The sequence below is a fragment of the Sceloporus occidentalis genome, unplaced genomic scaffold (assembly GCF_023333645.1).
Source record: "Sceloporus occidentalis isolate IW3139 unplaced genomic scaffold, rSceOcc1.0.p SCAF_5, whole genome shotgun sequence".
NCBI classification, from domain to species: Eukaryota; Metazoa; Chordata; class Lepidosauria; order Squamata; family Phrynosomatidae; genus Sceloporus; species Sceloporus occidentalis.
This window is the reverse complement of record NW_028316985.1, coordinates 6,151,594-6,172,731: the sequence shown is the minus strand read 5'-3', so window position 1 is coordinate 6,172,731 and position 21,138 is coordinate 6,151,594. Positions and strand designations below refer to the sequence as shown.

The 21,138-nt window shown below is 40.6% G+C and overlaps 1 protein-coding gene across 2 annotated transcripts in view; it reads right to left on the bottom strand.

The window, feature by feature from the left end:
• Positions 1–21,138, bottom strand: part of PLXNA4 (plexin A4) — a 597,539-nt gene that overhangs the window by 60,625 nt on the left and 515,776 nt on the right. For both annotated transcript variants that reach the window (XM_089527462.1, XM_089527463.1), the window contains exons 17-23: positions 19,730–19,823; positions 13,721–13,960; positions 12,120–12,266; positions 10,106–10,340; positions 8,285–8,427; positions 5,158–5,426; positions 3,840–3,906 (exon numbers count right to left, since the gene is read on the bottom strand). In XM_089527462.1, coding sequence (XP_089383588.1) covers positions 3,840–3,906; positions 5,158–5,426; positions 8,285–8,427; positions 10,106–10,340; positions 12,120–12,266; positions 13,721–13,960; positions 19,730–19,823 — 1,195 coding nt within the window. The remainder of the gene's footprint in view (positions 1–3,839; positions 3,907–5,157; positions 5,427–8,284; positions 8,428–10,105; positions 10,341–12,119; positions 12,267–13,720; positions 13,961–19,729; positions 19,824–21,138) is intronic.

Below are 21,138 nucleotides of genomic sequence, written 5' to 3'. Positions count from 1 at the left end.
GATAGAAACTCTAGTCCATGTTGGAGATTTTACTTTAAAAACTGAAAGTGTTTAATTTCTGCAAAGATCAATGTGTGCTACAGATTGCCACCTTAATCAATACCCTCCCAACTTTACTAATGGATTTGGGATGAACCACCACCAAACCAGTGAATTTGGGATGAACAGCTCTAAGAGGAGAGCCAACAGACTCAAGAGAGAGCGGTTGAAGGGAAAAGATGAATGAGGAGTGAGCAAACAGTGCAACACCAGCCTCCTCATTCATCTTTTCCCGTTCACTGCTCTCTCTTGGGTCTGTTGGCTCTCCCCCCCCCCCCCCTTGGAGCTGTTCATCCCAAATTCACTAGTGTCCTTTCAAGCTGGTCCTCTGTAAATCCCTGAGTAGATGCTGGTTCCCATTCTGGAAATAAAAGTGGGACCTCTCCTTTGCCCCGACACCTGCCTGCCACTTCATTAGCTTATCTGCCAGCAGCATATTGCCTCGGCACTGTTCCCTATTGCCCTTATCGGCCGGTGTTTTCAGGCAAAAGGCAGGAAGACAAGAAGCCGAATGGGGAAAAGAAAATAGCCTTTTACGAGACCAAAGCTTTCCGCGACTCACCTCTCACTATCCCCTACTTTCAGCTGGAAATGGGAATCTGATAGCGGGAGCCCCTGAATTGACCTTTCAGGGCCCTTCAAAACTTTCCCTGCTGCAAGCGGTAGTGGATCATAGGAAGCAGAAGGAAGACTACTTAAGAGCATGATAAGCCTTTCATAAATGGCACAAATGCAGCAGTAACTGGGTTATATAAACGATGCATGTCACTTTCTGTCAGAGGCAGATCAGCATTTTTGGTCATGGAAACTCAAGTATTGCAACAGGACTGGGTTATACACATACTGGCTATTCTCATACACTGTGCCAGGATTTGGATGGGCAGCTATAAAAGACCTAGACAAGATCCTGAAGTATATAGATATATCATTAAATACCAAATTAGGAGTGTCCATACCATTGTATTTCCCATTTCTATGAATGGTTGTGAAAGCTGGACAGTGAAGAAAGCTGATAGAAAGAAAATTAATTCATTTGAGATGTGGTGCTGGAGGAGACTGCAAAATACCTTGGACTGCTGAGAATACCATGGACTGCTAAAAAGATCAATGGATGGAACCTAGAGCAAATCAGGCCCAAACTCTCCCTAAAAGTAAAGATGACTAAACTGAAGTTGTTGTCAAGAACAAATCCTTCCAAACTGATCAAAAACCTTTTTTTCAATCAGGTCACTAGTTTAGTAGATGGTGGGAGTGCTGTAGATGTTATTTATCTGGAATTTGGCAAAGCATCTGATAAAGCCCCCCATGATATTTTGATTAGAAAACTGTTTAAACGAGGAATAAAAGTGAATACTGTCAGATGGATTCACAGGTGGAAAACTCTCTTCAAAGAGTCACCATCAGTGGATGCATTTCAAATGGGAGGAAGGTCTCAAGTGCAATGCCACAGGGTTCTGTTCCCAGGCCAATACTCTTCAATATTTTTAACCAATGACATGAGGTGTATCCACACTGCAGGAAATAAAGTGTTTGACACTACTTTAAGTGCCATGACTTTATACCACAGAATCATGGGATCTGTAGTTTGGTGAGGTATTCAACGTGGTCAGTCAAAGAGCTCTCACCAAACTACCAATCCCAGGATTCTATAGGATAAGTAATGGCAGTTAAAGAAGCATCAATGTGTTTTAATTTTGCAGTGTAGATGCACAGTGTAGACACCTTCAGTGGGGGAAGAGGAGAGCAGGGGTAGGATCTTTTCCTTCTCAGTAGGCTCAGGAAAAAGCAAACTGCTGCAGCCTCCTCCACCTTAGCTGTTCTTCCTGATTTCTGATTTTTTTGCATCTTGACCACACTCTGATGTTACTTGGCCACACGTGTCCCAGTTTTTATCTGTGAAATTTTGGAAAGTATACCAGTTTTGCTTGTTACCCTGATTGCACCACAAGTAACACCTGCTGAAATTCTCTCTTCTACACAACTATGAAAGGTATGGGAGCCTTGCCCGCTGTTCCACTTGATACCCTCACACACAGTGAAGGGAAAGATTTTGAGTCAGCCTCCCCAAGAGAATGAGACAAGTGAGATTTTACAGTCCTAGGCCACAGTTAAAATTTTGCATCACATAACTATCAAGCATATATTATTATGAGTCATCAACAGACCAGCCTGTTTCTATGGATATATCTAGTTATGCTGAAGAAATACATGATATACCTTGCAAGTGTTTTAAATGGCCATGTGAAGTAATGAGCATATTTTGGCATGTTACTAATAAAATATTAATAAATGTGACAGAGAAAATTACTGCAAATTACTTCACACTTCAAAATATGAAGGAGGCACCTGTTCCAAAGTTTTGATGGTATACAGATTTATTAAAGTGTAATTCATTTGAATAAAGCTCTGTTCTTAAGCCCTGGGAATTGCCTTATTGAGCCTGAAGGATTGTACTTTTCCTTTCTACAACTGCAACCGTGTTAGAGGTTCTCTGACTTAGAGGTGACTTGAACATGGGACTCTTTCACATTGCAAAATTGCAGCACTACTGCAATAGTGCACTGCGGAAATAGCCTGGTTTGACACCACTTTAACTGTTCTGGCTCAATGCTACGGAATTCTGCGGATTGTAGTTGCTTGTGGTACCAGAGTTCTCTGGCAGAGAAGGTTAAATATCTCACATAACTATAAATTAAACTATAAACTATTCAATAACACTGAGGCAGGACAGTTAAAGTGGTGCCAAACTGGACAATTTCAAAAGTGCAGATGCAACCTAGGATGCACTTTAATGGCCATGGCTGAATTCTATAAAGAGGGAGCAAGTTTCAGACCTGAAGAACAGCCACTAAGAAGGCCCTCTCCTGTGTTCCCCCCAAATATGTCTGGAAGAGGGACAAGATATAAAAGTCATTGCCACAGAGATTTCATACAGGAAGATATGGTCCTTTTGATAGCCTGGACCCAAGCCTTATAGGATTCCATGGATCGCAACCATCGCTTTCGTTGATATTGTGACTGCAATGTCAAACCACAACCAATTTATTTTGCATCTTCTTTTCAAACATTTTTGTTCTATTTCTCTAATTAATTTGAGCAATTCAATGCAACTAACCAATGATAAAGGGAAGTAGCAATCTAAATCCATCATTTAAGAAAGGGGTAGGAAAAGAGGTATGTAAAGTGGAATCGTCAATGAATACCAGGTACTGTAGGCTATATTTGGCAAAACCACCTCTGAATACTCCTTGCCTAGGGAAACCCTAATAAATTCATGGAGTCACCATAAATCAATGGGCAACTTGAAGGCAGATACACACGCAAAGTTAAAAAGGAAACTTCCAAATGTTGTTGGGTGGCAGCTCCCATCATTCCTCATTACTAGCTAGAGGTGATGGGATCTGCAGTCCAACACTTCTTGTATTTCACTTCTGCTAGCAAGAAACAGTTCCTAAAGGCTCTTTAGAGTGTCCTCACCTGCTGATCTTAATGAAACGTATGTACGTGGTTTAATTGGTTTTAATTTTATGGGTAACTTAATTGAATTTTAATAACAACTTTTTGCATGCTTTTTGCTTATGACTTTGTAAGTGTTTAAATTGGGTTTGTTTAGCTTTCGTAAGCTACCTTGACTCACAGTATGGGGGAAACTAGGATATAAATGCATCATCATAATCATCATCACCACCACCCTCATCACCATCTTCATCCAATTACTGATTTAGAACAAAAACAACAGTTTAAATTCCCTTTTGATCCTCAAAATATTTCAGGTTAGCTGCAGAAGCGGTGATTCTTACCTTGAGGAACTTGTAGAGTAAAAAAGTGAACCAATTTGTGAGCATCTTTTCAGCAACAGATTCTGTCCTAGAACGAAATTGAAGAGGGGTGAAATATTACCACTACAAAGGAAAAAGTAATTCTGTTTGTTTTATTCATGCCCCAGATAATCAAATTCTGGCTCAGTATAAGTCTTTCTTGGAAATCATTCATGAAGGAGTAAATGTTTCATGCCTTTTTTTTTGGTGGGGGGAGGCAGGTTGCAAAATTTAGCTGCTCAGAATTTCTTTGTACCGTTTTCCCTGAATTTTCTTTTCACTGACATTGCAGTAGCACTTTTTGTTAACCGTGACTTACATCTCAAACAGGAGCTATCCATTTTTCAGACTGTAAAATGAAGCCATCTCAGCAAAGCTGTTGGGATTTTGGAGATCCTTATCAGTCATCTGGTAAGGATTTAGCACTTAAAAGGATATTCCAGAACATATGTGGTGCAAGACTAGAATGGAAACCACGTCCAACACACACACACATGCACACACAAATTGCATTGTGGATCTGGTGTTTCCTCTTGAATTCCACCTCAAGGTTAAGACAAATGCAGAATTTGTGACAACCAACATACATCACTGCACTCTGTACTTTGGATGATTAGAGCAAGACACAGCTAAGTTATTGTTCAGAAGTTCTTGTGGCTCTCCAAAGTCTTGAACTGGGATAATTTGTTTTCAAGAAAAGAAAATTCACAGTATACATAGCAATTAGCACTAGAATGTCTGTGTCATCATCAACAATGACACAAAACATGAGGTTTTGTGCAAAACCCCAGCAAAATGGGGGGGGGGGGGAATAGAAGAAGTGCTGGTCTTTTCACTTCTGTATAGGGGTGAAAAACCTTGCCTACAGGTTACAAAAAAAATTGATGGAGGATTTTTGACATGGGTGGAACAAATGTACATAAATATTTGGAACACAGACAAGAATGAAGAGAATCTTGGACAGATGGGAATTGCAGTTCAGGACTTACAATCAGTGAAAAAATGCAAAAAAGCAAACCTTGATTTTGCCATTTTATACAAAGGACACCATTTTATTATTCAACTGTATTTAATGGGACTTGAACATCCATGGATTTTGGTATCCACCAAGGGTCATGGAATCAAACTCTAGCCGATACCAAGGGTCCAATGTATTTCTGTTAAGCTCAGCCAGCATCTACTAGTGGTCAATGGATACTTAAGCAACACTGGAATCATATGGCAGATTGCAGTAACTAGGTACCCAGTTTCCCCCTGCTAGATCCTGGATTAGGCAGAATCTCCATTCTCTGGGGTTTACCTCCGAAGCAGCAACTTGGGGTGGTTTTTGCTCTCCAGGTTTTTGTCTATGAGGTCAGCCAGGAGTTGTTTGAGGACATCAGTGGCATACTCCAGCTTGCTTTGCAGTACCGTCATAATGAGGGAAGCCACATTGCCACGATCTCTCATGGAGAAGCTGCGTTGGGACTCTAGGGTGCGAATGAAGGACAGGAGGAAGATCTTGTTGTTGATGAGCTGTGCAAAGAACTTTAGGCCTTTCTCTACCCGCTCCTGTCGATATCCAGGAACCTGTCAGAAAGACAGAGAGCAAGAGTAATTAATTACATGACCATCAAGTAAACCCTTAGAACACAGATCCACCGAGGCCCTTCTCTCAGTCCTACCACCAAACCAGGCTTGTTTAGTGGCTGCTCCCAGACTTTGGATCTCTTTCCCTAAAGAAGCCAGACTGGCCCTGTCCTTGCTCTACTTCCGTTGGCAGGCTGAAACATTTTCCTGCCAGCAGGCTTTTACTGACTGATTAGGGAAGAGATTTTAATGTTTTGCCATGCTGTTTTTAAGGTTTATATATAGTCTTTTAATGGATTTTAATCTTTTTAATGTTTACTGTTTCAACTTTATAATTAGTTTGATTTGTGTGTGTGTATGTGTGTTTGGTGTTTAGGCACAAACCTTTTTTCTGATTTGGCTAGCATAAATGCCAAGGGTTGGACTTCTTTACTGATCGGTTGGCTCATACATCAAGAGTTAGAATTCTCCTGGATTGGTTGGCTTATATATCAAAGGCTAGACTTATTCCCTGTTAACAATTGACTTTGGGAAGCAGTTGGTGAGATAACTTTCCATGGAACTGAAGGATTATCTACAGTTTGGCATTTATTCTGCTTTGGGTGGGCTTGCAGAGGAAGCATTTTTCTGCACAGAAAACCACATTTCTGCAAACAAAATGTCACTTTTCTGCACAGAGGAATGTACATTTTTTTCACTCCATGTAAGTCCTGAATTGCAATTCCCATCCATTCAAGATCTCTTCATTCTCATCTGTGTTCCAAATATTTATGTATATTTGTTCCACCCCTAGTATAGCCATGCCAAAAATCCTCCACCAATTTTTTGTAACCTGTACGCAGAGTTTTAAAGTGAAAAGACCAGCACTTTTATCCCCCCCCCCCTTTTTTCCTGTATTTTTGCACAAAACCTCATATTTTGTGCAAAATTATGTTCTGAACACAACAAAAGTACAAAAAACCATCATGAATTTTTCACCAAACCGCCTTCCCAAGTGCAACACACACACATATATACACACAAACCTTCTCATACTCTTGCCAGATGGAGAGAAAATGTCTGGAATGTTCTGATTTCTGATGCAATAATGAAATAAGGAGAGTGTGTCAACTCCCTCTTCGTGGGTAGCATTAAACCCAATTGAGTTCATTACTGATAGTGATGCAATACAGTTAGCAAAATACACCAGCCAGCCAGCCCTAGAGTCATGGAGAACGTTACCCTTGGCTTTCCTTGAAAGGGAACCATTCCAGAAGGAGCTGCCAATAATTGGCATTCAGGAGGGAAGGATTGATTAAAGCAACAGTTTCACCAGAAGTTAACTGTTTCCAACATTCATTTAACAGGAGACTCATATAACCACAGGCAACCTGGAGGTCAAAATCATCAGTAGAGCTTTTGGTAAAGATGGGAAAGTTACAAGAAAAGGCAACTAAAAGGTCATGAGTTTGGGATGCCTTCGCTGGATGAGAACTAAGACTGTAGGGTCTTGGGGCTTTTGAGCAAGGCAAAATGAGACAAAGAGGAAATATAGGACAGAGGCAAAGCTCAGGGACGTTATCAGACCAAATCCTCTTGGTGTTTGATGCATGTGCTATGCACCCCCCACTGAAATGGCTGGACATTTATGTGGAATGCCTGCATTTAGTTCAGAGTTGTAGAAATGAAGTTGAGCCTGTAATGGAGAGGTATGTGTGCATGTAGTTGTGCATTTCCTTCTGCATTCAGTTGCACAACAGTCTCATTCAGCACAAGGCTGGCAGAACACAATGTGTAACTCCACCTGTGGAAATTTATGCAACACATTCTTAATGTAGGGTCTTGGCCATTGTTTTCATGTGGAATTCCCATAATCTCCCAGCATGACAACTGAGGAATTTGGGAATTCTGCAGTCCAAAACAGCAACTTTCCCAGGCTCTGGGGAAAATCTTAAACTCTGATGGGTACAGAGATATTGAATTCTGAACTTCTGGGTAAACCAACTGGCTGTGGATACAGGAGAGACAAGCAAAAGGCAGCCTTTACATAATACATGGTTTATCAATGGAATCTGCATTCATGAGTGATGGCCATTAGAAGGGTGAGTCAATCAGGTCCCTTCAGTCATAACAGTGAAATGGAGCCTCCATGATGGAAGGTGGACATAAAGAATAGTATCCTCTGCCCATGCCCATTTTGGAAGATTCCCTGAGCTTCAGGCTCACCAGTTGTAAAAACAGAAGGCTGTGGTAGATGAATCTGTGGTCTGATCCAAAAATGATGGAACTCTACTTAAGAAGTCACTAATAGATGCCACTGCTAAGACCATCATCACTACCTAGCATCATATATTTAAGAACTTCATTTTAAAAACATTATTTTATCATTAATTAACTGGCCAGACAGTGATATCTGTGGCCCATAGGAGCTATAGTTTTCAGGTTTTTCAATACTCTGGACTTTGGGAACTATAGGAACTCTACTCCTTGGACCTCTGAATGCTGATGCACATGCTACAATCCAAGATCTAAGATTTGAAGATTTATTTTGTTCAATCATAGATTCATAGTATCATGATATAAGAATCCAGCAGCCCTTCCCACTTTTGACTCTTGCTTTGGAAAACAGAAGATCCTTTAGGCTCAGGACAGTCAGAGTCCAGTCCTAAATGGATTTGAAAGGATTAATTACACCTGATGTGCCTCACACCCCAAAGCAACAGCAACTGCCCTTGATTTATTTTACCAAAAACTTTGTCTTTTCTAGGTATCATAGAATGCACACAAAGTGCTAGTCATGGATTGGTCTCACAAAATGCTTAAGAGGTCCAATACAGCTGCTTGTTGGTATAGACACTCTTCATGAGGAATGGTCTTACCTCCAGATCTCTTAACACAGGATGGTCTTCAATGCCTGGGAAAAGCACCCTCATGGTATATGTCCGATAATCAAGAAATGGAATGCCAGCTCCATCTAGATCACTTGTCAGCTCATGGATGTCAGTCTGCAGTTCTGCAAAAGCTGTGATTTGAGGAGGGGAAGGAGAGTACAAAAAAGGCCAGAATATGAACATGGAAATATTAAATGTCAGCCATGGAACTCTTTAGAGTGCTGTTTCTAAGCCTCACCTGCTACACTATCCTGTTTGGATATGGCAGGGCCATTGCCCAAGATCATTGAAGAAGGATTGGTAAATGGTTATCATACTGAAGTTGCATCAATATGAAGACAGATGAGCAGATTCAGTATAAGATACACAAAATACAGAGAAACCTCACTGACTTCAAGAAAAATGTCAAAATTTATACTGTGATAATAGCTTTGCTTGATAATAGGAACTATACAACAACAACAAAAAATCTCTGTGAAAGCTTTTGCTATCGCAGCTCTTTTCACTGGGCAAAGATAATCAAAAGGAATGTAGGGGAAAGGCGAGCAGATGATGACTTTGGACCCATGTAGGCTGTTCTTGTTGTATGTCTTCAAGTAATTTCCAACTTATAGTGAACCTAAGGGGAACCTATCATGGAGTTTTCTTGACAAGATTTGTTTTTTTTTTGGGGGGGGGGGGCAGGGCATTGCCTTCCTTGGAGTCTGAGAGTGTGTGACTTGTACAATATCATACAGTGGTATCATTGGAGGTGTGTGGAGTGTGTGGCCCATACCGGGTGACACCCCAGAAGAGCGATGACACCTGGTCAGGTCCTCCTCCTGCTGTGGTAGCAGTCACCTCTGCACCCCTCTCATCCTCACTGCCATTGTGCTGCTTTAATCATGATACCAGTGCCACAGCAGCAGCAAAGGAGAGGGACAAGTGCACCCTTTTGGTCACTGCCCGCTGCTGCCACCCTCTGAAAGTCCTGCCCCCAGAAGCCGTGTCCCCCCACCAGGTGACATCAGGGGTGGGGATGCCACTGACGTCACCCAATGGGTTTCCATGGCCAAGAGGGGATTTTAACCTTAGTCTCTCAAAGTCATAGTCCAACACGCAAACCACAACATTGTGCTGGCTCTCTATGTAGGCTGCAAGTTCTATTTGAGAGGTTATAGGAAAGAAGTTCGGCAGATCATCAAATCAGGCTCAGTACATTGCACCTTAATAACCTCTAGATGTTATGGGAATAGGAAAGTCAATGAAAAGCAGTAAACATTTATACTCTCAGTCAGACAAACATGGGGGTTGGGGGATGCCCATAAAGCAGGTTCATACAGGCTGAATCTCCCTTAACCAGAATTCCAAAATTTAAAATCCAAAATTGTCCACAGGGGTGTCTAAGATAGTGAAGCCTTTGCTTTCTGATGGTTCCTTGTACACAAACTTTGTTTCATGCACAAAATGATTAAAAATAAAATTATCTTCAAGCTATGTGTATAAGTTGTATATGAAACATAAATGAATATCACGTTTAGACTTGGGTCCCATCTCCGAGATATCTCATTACGTATATGCAAATACCCCAAAACTCCAAAAAATCCAAAATCCGAAACACTTCTGGACCCAAGCATTTCGGGTAAGGGAAACTCATCTTTTAGTCATTTTGTTCTTTTACTAACTGTTGTTTTTAATCTTAAGCAAAACATGAATCAATATGTGACACTTCTTGGCCCTAGATATCAAAACCAATACTTCTGTTAGATAGAACAAAGCCTACAAGACTGAGGTCTCCCAAGACCTTTTGACCCCTTCCACTTTCTGTACCTTCCTTGCATTCCAAAGCCACCCGGGATTCCAGGTTGTCCATCTGCATCTGGAGACGCTTCAGAGTGAGGTCACTTTCTCGGGACTTGCGCTTATAGGCAATGAGCACCGCCACAATGAAAATGATGAGGAGCCCACCTGCCACAGCAATGCCAACAATGGCAGGCAAACTGAGCGGGCTGTCTGGAGAAATGTTCACCATTCCTGGGGAAAACTCCATCCCTCCCACACGAGCCTAGAGGAAGAATCAGAGCATTGTAGGATAATAGTGCTGAAGGGACTTCAAGGTTCATTGAAATAAACCCCTGCCAGTACAGAAATCCATAACTAAATTATTGACAGCTAATGGTATACATCTAACTTCTCTAGTGAAGGAGAGACTATCAACTTTCAAGGCTCTCCATCCCATGTTTGAACAGTTCTTATTGTCAGAAAGTTCTTGCAAAGGTTTAGCTGGACTTTCCCCAAAATAGAATTCATTGCTTTGAAACCTAACCACTGGAGTGACAGAAAAGAAGCTCACTCCATCTTCTACATGCTACCCCTTGATATATTGAAAATGGCTGTCATACGACTTCTTGATCTTTTCTTCTACAAACTAAACAGACCAAACGCCTTCAAACCAATCTTCAATGGGCTTGGTTTGCAGACCTTTAAATTCCAGAGAAGAAAGGAATCCTTTCCAGAGCTCAGAAGTGGCACTGGCTGCAAAATTTAGCTTCCTAAGAATCTTCTCTCTCTTTCTCTCTCTCTTTCCCTCCTTCCTCCTCATCTTTTTTTCTTCTCATAATTTTGCAGCCCTTATGGTTCCAAAGAAAGTATTTGGAAACCTTCTACTGAAATCACCAGGGTCAGATTTATTTGTTTGTAATATTTCTAACATGCTTTTCCTTCATGGAGCTCAATGTAGCAGTGAAGTGTGCCTATACTTCACTGGCACATTTTGAACTCCAACTCTCTTCCCTTCTTGATCCTTGCAAAAAGAGCCCTGTAAAGAAGGTCAGGCTGAGAGAGAGTGACCAGCCCTTGTCTATTCAGTAAATTTCATGGGTGAGAGAGGTCCTGGATCTCAAAATCCAAGTGCGCCTATACTTCACTGGCACATTTTCAACTCCAACAGATGCCATATTGGCTGAGGATTCTAGGAGTTGTAGTCCTAAAAAGTAACATCACGGAATTCTGCAATGAAACCTGAAAAGCCAAAGGAGTAGCTGAATCAGATTTTCAGTATCTGGAAGTGGGCCTTTATGCTGATCTGTTGTCACTCTTGTCTCCTCACATAACTGACAAAACAAAAATAAGTAAAATACTAATATGATTTAATTATTTTTTAACTTTTCTAATTATTGTTTTAGTTGTATCCTTTTAAGATTATTGTAATGTGCCTTGAATCCCATTTTGGGAAAAGGGTAGGACATAAAACGAATAAACAAATAATAAAAACTAGGGATTTAATTCTTTGCTATTTCTTTCTGAAAGAAAGCAACCATTAATTTTAGCAAGTTTCTTCCTATTGTGAAAAAAAATCTTTCAAAACTATAGTTATTGAAGGACAGAATTGCATTTTTTCCAGGACATATTCTGCACAAAATTCACACATAGTATTTGTTTATGAGAAACAACATTTTCTGGGCAGAAAAAAAAATTGATGGACAGAAATATCGTTGCTTACACAGAACTTGTTGCTTCCTGCACAGAAAATACTGTTTTTACACAGGAAAACACTGTACATTTTGCATAGAATATTCAGAACTGCAAGGAGTTTAGAAGGAGTTTTCAGTTTAGAATTTTTCTCATCCGTATTTCCCAATACTTGAGAAATATTCTTTTAAAACACTTTTTACAAAGGTCTAATATTCTTGTCATTTTTAGTAAATATCAAAGAATTCATTTGGGAAAAGGAGAGTGATGGTGCCAGTTTTGAAAGTTTAATTAATTTATTTTTAGTTTGCAGAATTGCTTCAGGATGTCCGTCTCCTTGGCCATCCTATGTATGAGGAGCACTGGTTCTCACCATCACTTTATGCCGTCCAGTGAGGTTTGGAGCCTCGCACAGCAGCTGCACGTCTGACACTGTGACCGCACAAGGCTTTTCCCCAATCAGCACTGTATAATTCAGTTTGACATTCCCTCCTGCTACAGGTGGGATCAGGTTCTTGCCCTGAAATCAAGAGGAAAAAAATCACAAACAGATACAACTCCAAGCAACACAGGCCCACAGAGTGGGCTGAGGCATCCTAGATCAACTTGGGCTTGACATTATTTTTTCCTGCAACATGTGGGACTCATGTTGGGATGGGATAGCAAAATATTTAAATGTTTTAGGGATTCCCCAATTAAGGGCTTGTCTACATTTACTATAATATTCTGGGCTGCCCATGGAGTATTCTGACCCCAAAAATTCTACCCAAGACCCCCCCCCCCCCTTTATCTGCTACTGCAAAACACATGAACAATGGGCAGTTGCCTTCCCATGTGCTACCTGAAAGGCAGCTGGTACCAGTGCTGGGGGTGTAAGTTGCTCTGAGGTCAGAAGGCGATGCCCAGTGAGTGCCCACAGAGAGACATGGCAGGGATGATGGCAGAGACTGTGTAGGAAGACAGTTGCCTATTGCCACTGTGTTTTGCTCTAGGTTTTCTGGACAAACCATTGGTAAATCTTTCCAATGTGGGAAAAGAAATAGAAATCCCAAATTGTGTAAACAATAGCAATACTAATAACATTTACATTTCTATGACACTTCATAGTGAACTCAGCACTCTCTAAGTGGTTTACAATCGGTAAGCCAATTGCCCCCAACAAACTGGGTATTCATTTTACCAACATACAAAAGGATGGATGGCCGAGTTATTCTTGCAGCCCTGGGATCACACTCACAACATTGTGGTTGCATTTAACCACTGCACCACTGGGCTACCTATTTGCACTGTGCAAACAACTCAGACCTAGTTTGGGGTCTGCATAGTGTAAACAACACACAGCCAGCTGTGTGTGGGGGGATTCGGGCTATTTAAGTAATGTAGACAAGCCCTATGAATAGTAGAATCATAGAAGCATAGTGTTGGAAGAGACCCCAAGGGCCATCCAGTCCAAGCCCCTGCCATGCAGGTAGACATAATCCAAACACTTCTGACAAATGGTTTTTAGCTTTTGGTTGGTTGGTATGTTTTTGTGCATGTGTTTAACCTGTCCATAAGTGTAATAATAATGAGGAATATGTACTGTTTTGTTTTGTGTTAGGTGTATACACTGAATAAAAATATTGGGCAAAGAAAGAAAGAAAGAAAGAAAGAAAGAAAGAAAGAGGGAGGGAGGGAGGGAGGGAGGGAGGGATTTTGAAACAAATACATCAAAATTGAGGGAAATGTTTTCATCTCCATAGTTTGGAGGAAAAGGTAGAACTGGCAAGGAAAGTTGGGGTTAATGTCCCTTGTGTTTGCTTTTTCTAAGAAGTCTTGAAGGTGCATCAAAGACTGAAAGCTTTTCTTCATATAGTGACTGAAAGCTTGGGAAAATGGTTTTCCAAATTAAGCCAAAGTGAGTTTTGGGAAGGATTTGACAATGGGTGGTATGGGCTGAAGTCAACTTTCAATCCACCCTCTCTTTCCATGTACCTTTAATATAATTGGAGTTCCAGGTTTCAGCTCCAAAATCCCAGTGGGGTTGAAAGCCTCAAAGACAGGGTTTGGATAGTAGGTGAAGTTGGTTTTGTTGAGGATCAGCGAGGACTGGACATTGTCCAAGATGAAGCCAAACTCATCTGGTCGCTCAGTGAGGTCAGACAGATTATTTGGGTCAATAGCTAAAGCTGGTGCTTGGCAGATCATCTCCGTGTCATTCTGAACTTCACAAACCTGGAACAGATAATCCATTAAAGAGTGTAACTATAGCTGGTTGAAGGGTGTGTGTCCCCCAAATTAATACCACAATACATAACCAGCAAACACAACAACAACAAAACCATTGGCACATGTATACTGTCACAGAAGAAGGAAAGGGGCATTTAAAATTGGAAGTAAAGTGATGGGCACACAGAGGCACTTATTATGAGAGATGTACCTTATTTTAGGCCAGAAAGTGTGTCCCCTATAATGCTGGCAGGTATCCCTTGTTATAAAGGATGTCACCTATTTGTGAGTTTGAAAGATTTTCTCTTTATATTGACTGAACAAGACCCCCCCCCATGTGTGTATCATGTAACTTATGAATGAGGATAGCATATTAATTTTGCAGAGAGACACATGGCTAAGCTAACTGAAATCAATATTTTCATTTGATATTGTTAATAGCTACTTCCCAACTGTCAGTCCTGCATGTCATGAATTTCAATGGTCGCTTATTGCTATTTTGACAGCTTGGCAGCACTGGGCTGCAATCTTGTTTTCCTGAACTCTTCCTGACATGTGTGCCCTGCAGATGTGTTGAACTACAACCTCCATAATCCCAAGGCAGCATGCTGCTGGCTGAGGGTAATGGGAGTAGGAGTTAGGGAAATAAAGAAGTATTGTTGGAGTTGATAGTCTTGACAAATGTTACATTCCAAGATATGTGCGAACAGGCTCATCAGGCACTGAACATTTGCACAACTGTGAGGCTTATTGCACCCCGAACTACAAAATCACTTTTTAAAATGGAAAGGGTTAAAATGCACATAACTGGAGGAAAATATGCAGAACCATGCTTTTGTCAGCGGGGGAAATGGAGGGGAGAGTAAATGTGCAAACAAATGTGAAAAGTGTGTGGAAATTCATAAAAATTATGTGCACAATTTATTAATTAAGGAAGAAAGCACAATATTTTCCAATCCGTTATGGAACATGGAAGGGGAGAAAATGCATAGGAAATTTGGAGCATCTCAACAAGATAAAAACAGAGATTTTTCTATACACTGTTGTAGTTCAACACATTGTTGTATTGTGTTTTAAATGTAACTGTCTTTTCAAATAGTATTATTTTAACAGATTCTTTTGGTGAGACACCTTGGGTTTCACTCTGGGGGAATGCTGACATAAAAATGAAACCAAAAAATCAATCAGTCAATTAATCTCCAGGTCTCTAGGTTGAGAGAGATTGCTGTAGGTACACATTCACCACAGAATAAACTGTATTGAACTCTGTGGGGTCCTACATCTGCATATACATACAGAGGGCTCTCCACATTTGCTGGGGTTAGGGGCACAGGACTCCTGTGAAAGTGGGAAAACAGCAAATAAAAAAAACACTGTTTTTTAACCTGTTAGAACACCTCGCTAGGTCCTCCATTGCTACTCTATGGCCAACGTAGTTGGAAGTTGAACACAGAATCATGCTGGAGGGCCTATAAATTGCTAGAGAAGTGTTTTCTCTAGGAACATCATGACTGTGGTCAACATCCAGCAGAGTCATGTTGGAGGACATAAAGGTTCATAGAGAGAACATATCTCTTAAACCTGCAAATAATCAAATCCAAAAAAGTCAAAGCTGCAAATGTGGAGGCTAGCTGTATACATAAGATTGTACCATTGGATTTTTGACCACTTCATCCTTTGGCTTGTCAGCACATGCAGCTGTGGGGAGATGATTTGATGGCAGCCTTCTCATATTTTTATTCATCCAAATGTTTTTAATGCTACAGAACAACTTTGGCTTACAAATATTCTCCACTCTTTCTCTTTCTCCTTTGTGATACTGCCTACTTCTGTCCGCAAAGGAAACAGCTTTATCATATTGCTCCATTAAGGCAGATAGCAGAGAAAATGTTCTCTTCTTATAGGCTGAAAGAACATAATTGTTGGTCTATGTATGAAAAGGCCAATTCATTGACTTGGAATAATAACAAGACATAAGCTGTAGCAAGAATATACATGCAGATCATGACTTCTTACATCTTAGCTCTGGTGAAAATGTGTCAGGATTCATTAATATGAATGTGTTTGACCATCACCTGGATTATCCTTGTGTCTATTTACCAGGTCTTGTAGCATTTGGAGCAAGCTGCATGTCTCAGATTAGTTGCTGATATTGTTTTGGTTTTTGGTCTGAAGCTAAAACAAATGAACTTAAACTGAATTGAAATCCATCTCCTTCGTGAGTGGACACACAGGTTTGCATGGACACTGAAAGACTGCACCTGTCTTCCCAAAACTTCCCTAAATATTGATTGAAAGAATCTGGCATTCTGAAAATTAGACTGGATTAGACTTGTAAAGAAGACTTGCAAATTTTCTCATCATCGTCTACAAAGAATACAGGTCTTTTTTTTCTCAGCAAAATTATTTTGTAGCTTTTTTTTTTTTTTTTACCAAATTCTTTTTTTAAAGGAGTCCTGAAAGGCAATAAAATAAATAAATGGAAAATGCACAAAAACTCTCATAATCTTGCCCTGGGAGAAAGAAAGCTTTCCAAATTATTTGTTCTTGTCTACAACTGTATCACCCCAAGAGACCTTGTGGGCTGGGAGGCAATACAGAAATATCAGAAATGAATAAAAACTGCCTTGAGTCTCAGTTTTGGGGGAAAGGGATAGCATAAATAAAGGGGTGGAGGAGGAGAAGGTAGAGGAGAAGGAAGATTCCCATCAACATACACCACCATTTTTCACCACAATAATCATAAGAGGAGCCATGCTCAAACCAAAGCCCTATCTAGCCCAGCATCTCATTTACAGGAGTGGTCAACCAGGTGTCCATGAGAAGCCTACCAGCAGGATATATGTGCAACTGCACCTTCCATTTCATGCTCTGCTGACGCCAATATACAAAGATGGATTACTCCTGTTAATGCAAATAACCGCAGGAAATATCAGGGCTAGTAGACTATCCGGACTAGTGGCCATTGGTCACACTGGTTGAGGGGTTCATGGAATTATCATCTAAAAAGGTCCCAGTTTAAGAAGATAGACCTAAATCCCATTTTTAGAGCAGATCCATTGAATCAATGGAGGTCACCTATATCAGTGTTCCCAAACTTTGGTCTTCTAGATGTTTTGGATATCAGCTTCCAGAATTCCTGAGTGCTAGCCAAGCAGGCTAGGTCTTCAGGGGAGTTGAAGTCCAGACACCTGGAGAACCAAAGTTTGGGAATCACTAATCTATATGATGATTCAGCATTCAATAATTGATTAAATGGGTCAACTCCAATTGGGACTCCCCAGCAAGGTACCAGACATAGAGCGAAATGTCAACTCTGTTAACCTCAAAGCAAATAAAAGAAAAACAGTGTAATTTACTGTTTGGCAGAAGCTCTTACAAAACACTGACAGTACTCCTCCCTCTCTTCAGCTTGAGAAGAACAAATTGTTTAATAGCACAATGCTTGGGGTTGGGAAAATTGGATTTTACAGAACTGAAGCTTGAGACCCCTTCCCTGAGATGGCATGTTTAATAAGCTAGAAACAAGTTGACCTTCTAGAGCCAACCTCCTCCCTCCCTCCTGCATCTTCAATCTCACCAGTGAAATAGCCCAAGCCATTCTCCATTAGGTTCTACGCCAACTCCATGGACCGATTCTGTTGAGCTAAATCAGAAGTGACACCACTCAAACTGGGCTCACTGAGGTGCCAGCTGGGCATACTGGCAATTCCTGCTGCAGAATGAAATAGCTTACAAGATCAGCATGTAATGGCCTGCCTCTTAACTACTGAGTTTAAGCAAGAGTGCAGTAATGGGGTCTTCTACTAGGCCAGCAAAATGCCTGTTACTATGAAGTCCAAGTCCAGGTCCAGGTAGAAGGAACATACTCTGCAAGGATTCCTGGGCAGTATTTTACTCACAGAGAGAAACACTATGCCCCAAATCCCATTGTTAAAGTTTTAGTAGAAGGTCAACTTGACCTAACTAGAGTAGACCCACTGAATTAAGGTGATTTACTTATGTGATGACTCTGTTGTAAAATACTGCTCAATCAAACATTCTCTGTATGCATCCTTCTCCCATTTGCTACCAATAGTGACTTTAGCCAATGTAAGGATTTCCTCCATGCCTCTGCTCTATCCATACTGTCTCACTAGAACTTTCCCCACTTGCCAGTCTCCACTTGTAATGCATGGTCATCAATCACCACTTATAATGCACTGTCATCAATATCTATCTAAGCAACCAAACCATGGGACCTCTGGAGCTCTCAGGTGTCTGTGGTCACATAAAGGTTGCATCTACATTGTAGAAATAATGCAGTTTGGCATCACTTAAAGTGCTGTAGCCCCATCCTATGGAATACTGGGACTTATAGTTTTACAAGGTTGTGAGCCTTCTCTGCCATAGAGTGCTGATGCCACAATCAACTCCAAGTCCCAGGATTCTCTAGGATGGAGCTATGGCGGTTAACCAGCATTATTTCTGGAGTACAGATGCAGCTGGGGACAGAAACCAGATGTAGGGTATTCAGATTGCTCACATGATGAAGGAGAGTTGGGATGAGCTCCTCACTTCTTCCATTGCCTTCTACAAACTAGAAGCAAATATTCACAGTGCAGAGCCTTGTCTACTTGTGTAGGCACCCCACATGATTTAGAATCCTTAAAAACAAGGTTCTAGAGCCTGCAAGTATAAAACAAGCTACCTAAAATCAATGCTGGCCTCCGACTTGTGAAATTATAGAGGAGACAGAGGGGGATGCTTGAAAAAGCAACTGTAGAGCTTGGGGAATACTCAGAGTTGAACCCTTATAAAGGAACTGTTCCAAGCTGAGTAAAGGATACAAATAATACCTAATTTATTTCATTCTCTGACCCCAAACCAATCAATTTCAAAAGCTGGGTGCATTATGAGAGCTTTGCACATTAATATGATTTCTTATTTGTGGACACGTTTTGCAAACAAAAAAGAAAGCTTGGTGCAGAAAACAATGCATTTTGCACAAAATACACTGTTTTATGCACAAAATTATTTTTCTGCAAAATGCGCTATTTTCTAAACAGAAATGAGTTTTTTTTTTCACAAATGGATTCTTTTTTTAAAGTCCCAAAAATGTGAAAAAATAAATCCCATGCAGCAGATGAAGGTGTTTCAAAGTGCTGAAAAACCCAGTTTTGTCAAAAACAAGAAAACCTGTGGGTATCGTTTGTCTCCTTATAGTGGACATGCATACTTGTCCCTATGCTCCCTCAACACATCAGTAAACTAATAACTGAACACGGGTGTTGTTCCTATAAGTAGTCGATCCTTTGGACCCATGAATTCTGCATCCACAGATTAAAGCATCCATGGCTTGAAAATATATACTTTTTAAAATGCCAAAAGTAAACCTTGATTTTGCCATTTGATGTAAGGGACACACATGTTACTATGCCCTTGTATATAATGGAACTTGAGCATCCACAGATTTGGTATCCATGAGGGGGTGGGAAGAGGCTGGAACCAAACCCCAGTGGATACCAAGGGGCCTGCTATATTGGCATGAACATTTTGTTGTTGCTGTTGTTATATTTATGTTTATACACCATTTCCCCCCTGAAATTGTGACTCAAAGTGGCTCACATCTTAAAAGAGCAATACAATTAAAAACATACAAAAAGTGAGTATTAACATAGAATTAAACTACTGCTGCATTACAATACATCACACCACTTCACCAAAGCCCTCCACTGGGCCAATTTGGACCCATCCTTTCTCTTTTTTCAGGCAGATCACATCTCTCATACTCACATTGATATGTTCTTTCCCACTGTACTTCGATCGGATCTGAGGATTCTGGATCAGGTCCAGGTTAGTGCCCCATACTGCAATGGGTGTATTTCCACTGATGAACAGTTAAAAGAAAAGCAATATCAGTGGTGATAGTGGGGGTTCTTTCAACATCCTGTAGGTATTTACTCAGAATTAAGGATGGTAACCTCAAAGTCAGGAGAGAAATGTACAAAGAACTTGAAATCCCTCCTCCCCATAGTTTGTATAAGCTCCTGGATTTAGTGTTCAGTGTGTATCAGTTCAGTAGTCCCAAGTGCCTTTCAGTATCTGTGGATCAATTTGATTTATGGCAAAGAATTTATTTCCATAGATTTTCAAATCCTATGGTGCACATGTGTGCATAGGCCAGTAATCTATTGAAATAGTTTACTCCAGTTCTCAAATCAAGTCTCAATTCTCTATTTTCAATTCTCAAGTCAAGTCTCAAATCCTTGCAAGGTATTTTTAAGTTGAGTCTCAAGTCTGGGAGCCAACTTTTAACAGGAAAAAAAATGTAGGGTGAATTTTTCAGAGGGTAAGATCAAGTGTATTAAGAAATGGGCTTGATGTTTACTAAGCAGCCTGTCCTTTCTGTGCATCAGAGGAGGCTTCTAAGACCTTTCAAATATTTTAGGAGCATCCTTCCACCTCAAGCCCAACGCATTTGCTATTCCCCTCTGAGAAACGCACCCCTTAGTCTTCGGGACAGGCCTTGCCTGATGCTTGAAATGAATGATGCCAGTAAGTCTGCCACTAACAATATACAAGCCATGAGTCAAGTCAAGTCATTTATTGCAAGTCGAGTCCAAGTCACATCTTTGAAGCAATTTGAGTTCGACTTAGGTTCAAGATGATCAACTTGTATCTACATCACTGGCATATACATAAGACGCATGTGGTATGTTTTGCACAACCATGTGACACTCACAGCTGCACTATACTATGGGTTTCACATTGAAAACAGCATAAACTGGAAGGCATCCTCAAAAGCATGCATTTTTCCTCCACAATTACATGGCATCAAGGGTTAAAACTTTCAGGAGACTGGAGATCAATGCAAAATCTATCAGTTGCCACGAGACAAAAATGCTGTCACCATGAGTATACATGAATTCTTTGTGTATGTGTAACCTATGTGCATATTCACCAAAAGTAGGTAGAGGCAGCGCCCAAGAGTGGACTACAACCTGTAGAGATGGTGGAGTAAATGAAGTTGTTTCCTTTTCCTTCCTCACCCTCTGAAATGGGAAGTCCAGTCTTTTCATCTTCTGATCCCAAATGTACTGTTGTTTAATTAATCTTTTTTAAATTCTTGGCAATAATTCAAGTGACTAATTGATTTGCAAAAAGCACCTCCAGAAAAATGATTGGAGGAGTGGAGGGCAGCA